At 33.3% G+C, this 11,466-nt stretch overlaps 1 protein-coding gene across 1 annotated transcript in view; it reads right to left on the bottom strand.

Annotated features, from left to right (window-relative positions):
* The window catches only part of LOC104760056 (serine/threonine-protein kinase CDL1-like), a 3,293-nt gene extending 908 nt beyond the window's left edge, over positions 1 to 2,385 (bottom strand). The window contains exons 1-3 of the mRNA XM_010482905.1: positions 2,011 to 2,385; positions 1,563 to 1,858; positions 5 to 241 (exon numbers count right to left, since the gene is read on the bottom strand). Of these exons, the coding sequence (XP_010481207.1) occupies positions 5 to 241; positions 1,563 to 1,858; positions 2,011 to 2,290 (813 nt within the window). The 5' untranslated portion in view covers positions 2,291 to 2,385. The remainder of the gene's footprint in view (positions 1 to 4; positions 242 to 1,562; positions 1,859 to 2,010) is intronic.

Raw genomic sequence — 11,466 nt, 5'->3', positions numbered from 1 at the left:
AGACTGTATTTTCGTGTAGAAACTCTAGAGCTCTGGCACAATCAAGAGCGATCCTAAGCCGGGTTCCCCAATCTAAAGGTTGAGATTGATCCTTTAGATTCTTACAACTGTGATTGTGGAGATGATGCTCCAATGTACCATTAGGCATATATTCAAATATTAGGATCCTATGGTTTTGATCGGCACAATATCCAAGTAACTCCACCAAATATGGGCATTGTAATCGACTAAGAAGATCCACCTGCACCATTAAGAGATTACATTCGTTTATGTAATTGTAAACTTAAGGTCACAAGTCAACAAATGCTGATAATGTAGTTGTGAAAAGACATAATATTAATGGGTTGACGTTTTAATTACTAGTTAATAAACAAAGCAACTTGTTTATTTATTGACTATTCCACAAAATAGTACTATTGAATAGTGGTACTTCCTTTACTAAATATATAGGCACACGGACCAAAATCTTTATCAAATGATTTGAACTTTATAAATCCCAGCACATGGATGCCAAATAAAACAAAAAAAAATCCCAGCACATTCTGAAAGGGGCATGTCAATTAGAGGAATCCGATTTCAATTGTTTTTTGTTTTTTAGATTACGTTGTATTTTAGCAAATACAGATATTGGATAGGAAAACATTTAAAAACAAAAAAAACAAAAAAAGTTACAATCTTGTGATCTATTTTAAAACTCTTAGTTATTGTTCTATTAGAAATCTAAATCATGGATGATAATTACCTGACTGTACAACACAGAGAGTTATTGGTCAACATATGTATTGTATAATCTTTTTTTTTTTTTTCTGTCAAACATGTATTGTATAATCCAGGAAAGGATAAATGTATTACGATCTATTGGATTTATAATAAAAACACGAACTTTCACATCTATAAAATGTTGTCTACAATTAATCTTCTAAAATATTATTTTTAAAATTATATCATCAACTTTTTTTAAACAAAAATTGCAAGTTTACTTTCAACTTACATTAATCCCTAGTATCTCATACGTATTTCGAAAAACCTTTACGGTAATTACTTACATTAATCTTTTTTTTTAAGTAGATTTGGACTTTACATCATAAAAACTTTGATTTGCTATAATACTTCTTATAAATTAAAAAAGCTTGATGATGATGTCGGTAAATTATATTGCGAGTTAGTTTAATTTTATGTGTTTGAGTTTGACTTACATTTTTACTGCGTTAAGAGTAAAACTTGCAATTTGGAGAACTGTTTTTTGTAAAAAAATTCCCTTTATGAAAATATCACAAGAGATAATATATGTCCTAATATTTAGTTGTAGAGGAGAGTTAAGTGTGATCCGGTGTCTCGTGATGAGTCACCTACTTGGAGCAACTATATATAAATTTAAAAGTTTCAAAGATTTCAAAATTTACAATGCAAGGGTAGATTATTCAAAATTTTCAATATATATACTTTTTATAATACCAGTATATTAATTTCATGTGTTGATAACATGGAAACAATAAATAAGCACAAAAAGGGTAGATAAGAAAGAATGGATAATAAATGAAGTGGGCACGGGAACGACTAACCTCAATCCTAAAGGACCGTTCTTCATGCTTTTGGTGACTAGCATTATCATTAAGCATATGAAGCTTTTTAATGGCCGCAAGAGTTCCATCACTTAGTACTCCTTTGTACACATCTCCATATCCACCGCTTCCGATCTTCTTCTCTTCGCTGAAATTATTAGTCGCAATCTCTAGTTCCTTGTATGTGTACACTTCTACTCCTTCTACTCGGCTTCTCCTACAACTTTTTGGCTGTGGTGGCAATTGTCTGAATGATGTTGGGTTTCTTGAATATAGACAATCTATCTTGATGTCATCTAACAAGAAAATTAGAGCTCATTGGATGTGGAAATGATTCTATACTAGTACAAAAAATACGAGATTTTTCACTCATTGCTGATTGATTTTGAATTAAAACTCATGATTTTTTCTGAAATTTAAGGAATTAATGTGTATATATGTGTCTTACCAGGGCTAGATGCGTAGCTGTAGTTGGTTGAAGTTCCACCGTTGTTAATGTTACTAAAGCTCTCTTTGCAAGATAATTGTTGTGCTTTGTCTCTTGCGGATTTAAGCCGATGAAGTAAAAGGATTATAAGGAGAATTGCAAAGATTATGAAGAATGAGATGATGGAGATGCCAATGATGATCATGGCATTTATTGAAATGAGGCCATGATGGTTCTGCTCTTGGCTGCTCCAGGATGGTGGATGATGGATGTGGTGGTTGCTATGGCTTTTGTTTTCCATTTTTACAATGGAGCTGATGGGAGGGGGAGAGGGGGGTGTAGGTTTGGAAAAGAGTTGAAGTATATTTCTCTATATATACACATATATGGATATGTATTGAGTGAAATAAATGAAAGAAGACATCGGAAAAAAAGAAAAGAAAACATTGGAAACACAGGCTTATAATATTATTTTTAGAGAAATAAAAAATAATTTAAAAACGAAATTAGTTGGCGAAGTACACGTTCTTCTCAACTCAATGGGTAATGTTTAGTTCCAGTTGGTTCTAATATTAGAAAGTATGCATGTTGCTGTATAGAAAGAGAAAAGCCATTTATTTAGCAAAACAATAACATTATCTTCAAAAAAATGTAAAATTTTGTGTGTTTGATAGTTTAGATGTAATATTCTCGGTCAAGTTGAAAACATACAAGAAATAGCAATGAACGACCCCAATTGGTGCATGAACAACCTGTCAAAATATAGAATAAACCGCAATGCACCTAATAAACTCTTAAATATTCCTATACTTGATGATGATCATGCACCAGAAAATTACGGTATCTATATATGCGCTCTATACTAGTAAATGAGGATACATCATTGCATGCAATTTTTATATTATGATAGTGTATATGATTTTTATTTTACATTAAAGAATAATGTTTACCTAAAATATAGATAAATTCTTTTAAATACCACTAAAAAAGTTTTTTTTTCCAAAAATACAACATTTTAGTTTTTTTTCCAAAAATACCACAAAAGTTTTTTCTCCAAAATTACCACAAACACAAAAATTGATTTTTAAGGATGTAGAATTTTTTTTTTTAGTCTTGGGTTGACACATTTAGTTTTAGGGTATAGTTTTTAGGAGTAGAGTTTAGTATTTAGAATTTAGGAATTAGTTTTTAGTATTAGAACTTTAGTTCAATTATGTGGTATTTTTGGAAAAATATACGTTTTAGTGGTATTTTTGGAAAAAAAAACAATTATGGTATTTTTGGAATGAAAACCTATTTTAGTGGTATTTATGACAATTGCCCTAAAATATATAACGTTTGTTTCTTAAATTTAATCATTTGATAAGTTTTCAATTAGCGTGTTTAGTCCAAAATATTTTCAAAAACAGTTTATCAACTAGAAGAGAGACACACTTAGTAATCTTTGAGATTTCCTTTTTTCTTATTGAAGCTATTAAAAGGATTGATTCTCGATAAAAGGGTTTCCAAAAACTCTCTCAGGCCCAAATATCGAGAAGCCTTCGATCGATTCCTGCTCCGACGCCGGTGAAGCTCCGACTTACCGGCGTCGGGTCCTTGGTCCTTTTTCAGTTGCTTTCTGCATGACCTGCTCCCTTTTATTCCTCTGTTGGTGCATATCTCAATCTCTTCAAATCGCCCTGATTCACCCTCAAACTCTCTCTCCCCCATTGAAAAGCTTTATTGTTAGATATTCTTCCGGAGACAAACGACGAAGGAATTCTCTGTCGACCTTCATCCCGACCCATGCCCTCTCCTCAAACCCTCTAACGAATCTAGTAAACCTGACGCCTCTCCAAAGGTATAGATCTGAACAATTCCTCGATTTGCCTGATTCTCTCTGTCCGGTGTGTAAGACGACGATGCACGGTGCTCTCGTTCTCTGGATAAGAAGGTCAGGTCCGCGAGCACTAGAGATGGTGAGTTTACTTTTGTTCCCCTTCGAACCCTCCTCCACCTTCAAGGTTTGGTACTACCGTCCTTCGCCGACCCCGTCCTCACCGGTGTCTAGTAGTTACAGTCGGAACGCCTATTCGCTAATACGCCGCCACTCCATCGCCACTTCCAGCTCAGTTGGTGAGACTCTAGGGTTCCCGGTAATGGACTTGCACCCTTGGTCAGGCCCAATAACCACCCTTCGGCCCACTACCAAAAACAATGACCCACGATTTCATCACTTAAGGCTCAGGTCTGTGTCCTCAACTTTCTTACGAATGGTACTTCTTTGGTTTCATCCGTTTAATGATCTTGTATGCCTGCTGCCATATCTTGATTGGTCTTTGCTGTTTGAGCATGTGAATTTCCTGACCCACCTTCGACAATATATGACTAGAATTAGACTTCTTCTACCTAGATATGTTATTGAGAGCTTTAAGTCAAGTCCAATTGCTTTAGTACTGTTTATTTCCGCTTGGTCAAGACGAGGTTTCCTCGGTAGCAGAACATTGATAGCTTCAGAGTTGCTTGATAGATTTATTTGTCGAGGTCAGTTTTTAACCCTGTCCGGATGCTTGCATTGTATAACCTTCATTATGATTCTGATCCGACAGCTTGGTTGAACCCTATTCCAAAACTCCTTTATCCCCTGTACCATCTACCACCACTAGATAGAATGCTTGGGTCTGTTGACATTTTCCAGGACCAAACTGTTTACAAGCTTTGTGTGGAATTCATTTACCTCCATTGCCATGTGAGGGATGACCCACCTGCTTTGTTACGGTTTGACTCTCATTCTCTGCGAATCTCGATTATAGCTTTATCTAGAATCCTGAGTTTTGTTCCTAAAAACCTAAAGGACTTTGATCCCCTGTACCATCTACTGCTAATGGACCGAAAGCTTGGGTCTGTTAACTTTTTCCAGGACCAAACTGAGTACAAGCTTTGTGTGGAATTCATTTACCTTCATTGCCATGTGAGGGATGACCCACCTGCTTTGTTCCGGCTTGACTCCCACTTTCTGTGACTCCCGATTACAGCTTCTTATGGAATCCTGCGGTTAGTTCCTCAAGGCTTAAAGGACTTTGATCTCATGCTCTTGAACTCTCTCATGCTGGTGGCAAACCCCATAAGCGTTCCCCCCATGGAACAACCTTTTACTAGTTCAAATGCGTTGTCCGCTAGAGCCACTCATGATCACCTGCTGGTCAAGGAATTCGTGAAACCTGATTTCAAATACGAATCCAATTTGGATCCAATAGATTTTTCAAAGATTGTTAAACTTTATCAGTTTGAAAATCTCCTTGTAAAGCTCATGGAACCTCTATCTTTAACTTTTTATTTCTATTTTGAATCATGTTGTAAGAACACACCCCTTTTTAGGGATNAAAAAAAAAAAAAAAAAAAAAAAAAAAAAAAAAAAAAAAAAAAAAAAAAAAAAAAACTTAGTGGTCTTTGAGATAATATGAAGAAAATTTAACCAACAAAATCAATTGAAAATACCAAGCATTTCTTCAATAACAACTATGATATCATAATTTCATATGTCGAGTGAAAAAAGATCAAAGTTACCCAAACCAAAACTAAATAAAACAAAGGTAAATTGGAGTTGAATTATTTACAATTTGGTATATCAACTTCTAGTGCATCGGAACTTTGTGTAAGTGCGTAATGAAAATGACTTTGCTTTAAGCTAATACAAAAGAAAAGACAAATTACAAAAGCACCAACACGAGCTCTTTGTTTTGCTCACGAAATATAGATAGATAAGTTTTAAATTTTAATTATGGCCATACACATAATGTGAAGGAAAATTCCTTTTGGATTTTTTGGTTTCTCTTTTTTGTAACATGTGTCGATGATCACTTGAACTATAATATTACTACGATAATAGCCGCGTTACGCCGCGAGATTGTTTATTGTTTTGTTGTTTTTAATTATTTCGTGGTTAATTTTTGTTATGTTGTTTTTAATTATTTCGTGGTTAATTTTTGTTATGTTGTTTGTAATTAAAAATCATTGTTTTTACCTTTTTGTTCAACAAATTAAAAATCATTGTTAACATTGATTTTTAACAATGTTCATTTGTAATATTTTTGTTTTTAAATTTTTGTTATTAATTTTTGGTTTAAAAAAAATTATTTTTGTGAAATCTTAGATTTAATGAATTTTGTTTTTTCTTATATTAGGATGCATTGGTTGACCATTATTATTGCTTGATGTTTGGTTCATTGGATGATGGTTTCTATTGATTATGCTTTTTATTATTGGTAGAACAGCTAAATCGCATTGTGTATGTATTGTAAAATACATATTTGTATTTAAAAGAAGGATTTTTTATATAACATTAAGGTCAAGAAATGAGATTTTAAATGGGAAAATAGTTGTTTGGAATAGCTGAGATGTTATTTTTTCTGACTTAATTTTCTTTTGTTTCTTTGTAATCTTCACCTGCATTTTATTTTTGTTTAATTTTGGTTAGTATTGTAGAAATTTAATGGGTAAATTATTATTTTTGTGTGTTTTCTTTGGTTTGGGGAATACATGTGTCTTTGTATTGGAAATTGTCGAATATTTCACATTTTTTATTGATGTCTTTTTTTCTTTGTTAAATCCAAACATCTGACAGAATGGGGAAGGAAAAGGAAAAATTCAGTGGTCTTATCGGTCCTAAATGCCTTCCAAAATTCTGATTGATGAGGGTTGTATTCATTTGTTATGGTTGCTTACTTTCATTTATTAACGCATCAGTACATGAGCATAATTAGGAAGAAACTCAACTAAGGATTTTGGGTGGCAAAGCTAAGCATAAGAAATACAACCAAAAGGGAACAACTCTAAGATTAATCTCATTAGTATCTGGTTCTGATATAGTAATACGGTAATACTGATATCTGTAATTTCACGCAAATACAACTATAGAAATTGATAGGTAAACTACTAATAAAAATCAGGCCATGAATGTCGACTAAATAAATAGATATATTCAATGAATAGAAACAAATTGGTATCAGATGAGATGATACATATCCTTTTAGGTGCATGGTCCAAAACAATTCTGGCTCTCATTATAATTCCAAATTGACTCAAACCTCCTAACACCCCATAGAAAAATTCTGATTTTAGCTTTGCGAGCATGTTAGTATTTCACCTTTCCCTGAAATAAAAATATCAAAAAATGGAGCAGAAGTTGAGTTCTCACTACCATCAAAGGGTGACCTTGAAGATCGTATTATTTATTCCATCAAAGGGTCACTTTACCCCACACCAACACTTGCTTGCATGCGAAAAGGCATATGCTAGCAATGGATCTGTTAAATAGCGGAAGGTTATCAGTAAACTCAACAAGTACTAAAGTAAAATTGCACGCAACAAGTTAAACAAAAAAGGCAACAAAAAATAAATTACAGATATAGTAGGGAAGCGAAGTACAGTAATGATTGCTATCTTACTACCAACATCTCTTCTTTCTCTAATTTGAAAACGAAGTCTGTCAAAACTGCCTTTGTGACACCATTTGTTCCTGATACGTTCTTGCAAGGCAAATAAACCGACCTGAAGCTGAACCATATTCCATTTAGCTAGTCATTGCGCTTGTGCTAGAGGAACATGATTCCAGACGTTTCTGCATTTTCTCTTCTTCATCCTGCATTTCCTTCTGCCATATCCTTATTTTGGCTTCTACAACACGTTGCTCTTCCTGCAAAATGATACAGTGATTTGAAGAGAGAGTGAGTGTTGGCTTAAACATACTCATTCAATAACATGACCGGTTTCCGTATGTATAACGAACGATCTGCAATATTTCATTATACATTCATATCCATAAAACAAAAACAACAATGGAATTCATCAAACTTGATAGTCAAACAAAATGCCATAAAACTTGATAGTTCGAATCTTCATACTATGATACAATTGAAGCTTAACGGATACCAAACAAGAAATTTTCAAAATGCAAAACACTCTGTTGACAACTTAACAAGATTCTTCTAGGTAAAAGAACATTTGGAGCTTATCATTCTGTTTCACAACTTCAAACCCAACAGAAGAAAAAACAAGCTGAATAAGAAAAAAATGAGTTAAAATCATTTCATTACCAAAAACTTGCGGAGGAGTCGAACACTTAGTGGGATCAGGTTCCAACATCTGCTTCACAAGGCTCTTTGATCTTGCTATTGTCCGTGACCAATGATCTCTCTTTAATATTGCAAGGGCCGTGCAATCAAACATAGCCTTTGATCAAGACAAAGCAACACACACTTTAGAATCAATCTCAATCTAGACATCACCACAATAATCGATCCAGTTAGGCGGATACATTAGCTATTAAAGACTCAAAACCAAGTAAAGTATAATTCTTTGAACAAAGAAAACACACACTAACATATTTGCTTGACAAAGAACATATCTAAAAACCAATTAATTTACCCTAAAGATTCAAATCCATAGCAAAAGTTTACATCTTTGACACATAACATATCATAACACTAACAGATTTTCTTGGATATTAAAATTTTCTGGATTTAGAACAGACCTCAGGCTGATTTTCATAGAGATTAAGGACAAGGATACCTTGAAACTTTTCACATGCTTGAGTTTCAGTTTCCGACCAGACAAATCCACTCGATCCAATGGATGCTATGAAGCTTGTTGTAATGTACTCACAACCTCCGCAGCTTCTTCCTCTGCCACTGCCGCAACATTATTCTAGGTAGACTAGTAGATCCTCGAGTTGATTCCCAATGAAGAAGACTATTATTTGTCCACCTAAGATTAAAAAAGGCTGATATGTATTAATTGTTATAATTTGATAGGGTATAAATTTTGACTGAGGTGTTAACACATGCTTAAAAGTTGAGGCTGAGATGTCATGCTATGGTGAGAAACATTGTAGTTTTATTGTATTGATAGTTCTTTTTTTTTAAATGTTCTTAAATTGTAGAACGACTTATTCTTATCTTTTTATATTTTTGTTACGAAATATATGTTATATAGTTGAACACCAAATTTTATTTTATATCTTATCTTATATTTTTGAATATTTTTATTTTATTACCTTTCAATTTGATAGTTTAATCGTATTGTGTATATATATATTAATTTTTTTTATATAGACTAATCATTTTTGTAATTTTTTGAGAATTTTCCTATTAAAAACTACAACGATTGTCGTTACAAAGCCAAATCTTCCATTTTTTTAATTAGCAAGCTTTAAAAAGTCAGTGGTTGAATGCATTTTTAACAAAAGTCAGTTCTCCAAATCTACAAAAATTGTTAATAACAAAAAGGTTATATAAATATTAGGATTGATGACTGATGTTTGCTGTTTTCAACGTCTTTTTATATTTCTTGCTTTGTTTTGTCTTTTTATTACCGCGTCTTTAAGTTTGCTGAATTTGAAGTATTTAACTACTGTGATCTCAAATATAGTCGACGGAAAAGATGAATTTGCTCTACACACAAGAAGTAATTGTTGAACAAATGGAAGACACGAGGACCGGACTTCTAGGATTCGAGTTCAAACGGGATATATGACTTTCAAAAACGTAGGAGAGGTGACCACTCAAAATTCCGAAACCTTTCGTTGACATCGTAGAGGTCCATCGTAACTAGTGGAAGCCCAATGGTTCCTCATCCTCTCCAACTGTATCTCTTCTAGTAAAATGTTCACGTGTGGTTTGGTTTGGTTTTGTTGTCTTTAAATTGTAAAAAAAATGACCCCATATGTTTCGAAATTATGTGTATTAAGTACGTAGAACTAAATGCATAAATTTTTATTTAGATATCTTGTTTTACTTGTTTAGATGGTACTTAAAACAAAATTTAGATGCCAAATAAGAGTTGATAATAGTTAATAATATTCCAATCCAATGATTGGGGTTCAAGAAGGTCACATGTTCCATATAAGTTCACACGTTCCACTTACTCACAAGTCAACGTCGTGTTCATCAAACTCACATGTAACCAAAGACCGTTTAACACTACAAGAATATTATAATTAACATGATTGCAGGTTAGACTATAATTAATATTTTAAGAAAATCAATGAGCCTAATTCATGTAGGGACAATTTACCATTTAGGCTAGGAAAATACATGAATAAACATATGCTCATAATTTTTTTTCGTATATATTTGATAATTTTTACTTTTTTTGACTGAAAACTTTTTAGTTGACAGAATTCACAATTTATGCTATACTATCTGAAATTATGCTAAAGACCAACTAGAAGGAGTCAATTAATGTTTGGTAACTAACGGTTAACATAGCACTTTATGGTAGAAACATGTAGAGTGTAGAGTGTAGACTAATAAACTTTCTAGCAAAGTAAATGTGGTCAATAATACCGTAGGAAGCATGAGAGAGCAAGTTTACATAACCTTTGACGCAGCAAGAAAACTCACACAGATATATAGATTTGCTTAACAACCTCCCTCAGTTAAGCTAGAACCACTGAGCCCACCTTTTTTATACAATAAAAAATCGATTTCTTAACATGAAAATCAAACCTAGACCTCTAAAGAAGAAGAGGAAACATGTTACGTTTTTAAGTTTCTCATTGCAGACTTTTACTATCTTTGAATAACTTGGTAATTTATCTCTGTTCCAGAGCTATTGACAGACTAACAACAGTTTTGTGGCAAATCGTAGGAAGATGTTTGACACAAACATTCATTTCAAAGTAAATAACATGAACCGGTTAATGTATATATCTGACCATACAAAATGGTATAACAAAACATGGGGGATTAAGTTTAAAGATCACCAAAAGAGATGACAACATTTGTCTTTTACACCAATGATTCATCTTGATCACTCCACTCCTTAACGGAAATAAAAAGTGCTATTCTCAGAACTGATCATTTTCTTTGCTGAATCATCCCCAACGATACTTTTCAGCTGCAAAAAACCATCACATGGGATCCAAACAAACAACACTCATCAAAACTCTTTAGTCCAGAGCAGAGATAACAATTAGTTTGTTTCACAACTAAAAATATCACAACTGCAAGCAAAACCAACTAGAGATTTACGTAGAGAAAAAAACCTAGACTTAACAAATAATCATCTCTGGTTGATCTCTAAGCTAATATATTACTCTGTATTAGTATATCTTAGGAACTAGTACTCTTTGAATCAATGGAGGACAGAAAAAAAATGACTAGGCATGGCTCAGTGTGTAAAAAGCATCAGAAGATTGTGTAATCACCTTGACTTTATCAAAACGAGAAAAAAGCACAGTGGACACCATGTCATGTGGTTCTTCAAGCATGTTCATTATCTGAGTGTTAACCTCCTTCCGCTCCGGAAGAGAATAAAAAATTAAGTTGTTAATGCCAGGGATCTGGAACCCGAGAAAGCCAACATATCGATCAGAATCAGAATAGTAACTCAATCATTAGAACCTGAACAAAAAAATAATAAAGACCTTGTATCTCCAAAAGAAGTATGCTCTCTCAGTGTAAAGCATGATTTTTTTTTTTTCCTTCAAAGAACTCT

This window comes from Camelina sativa, chromosome 17, assembly GCF_000633955.1.
Source record: "Camelina sativa cultivar DH55 chromosome 17, Cs, whole genome shotgun sequence".
Taxonomy (NCBI): Eukaryota; Viridiplantae; Streptophyta; class Magnoliopsida; order Brassicales; family Brassicaceae; genus Camelina; species Camelina sativa.
Note: the sequence above shows the minus strand (reverse complement) of the source record. Positions and strands in the feature narration are given on the sequence as shown.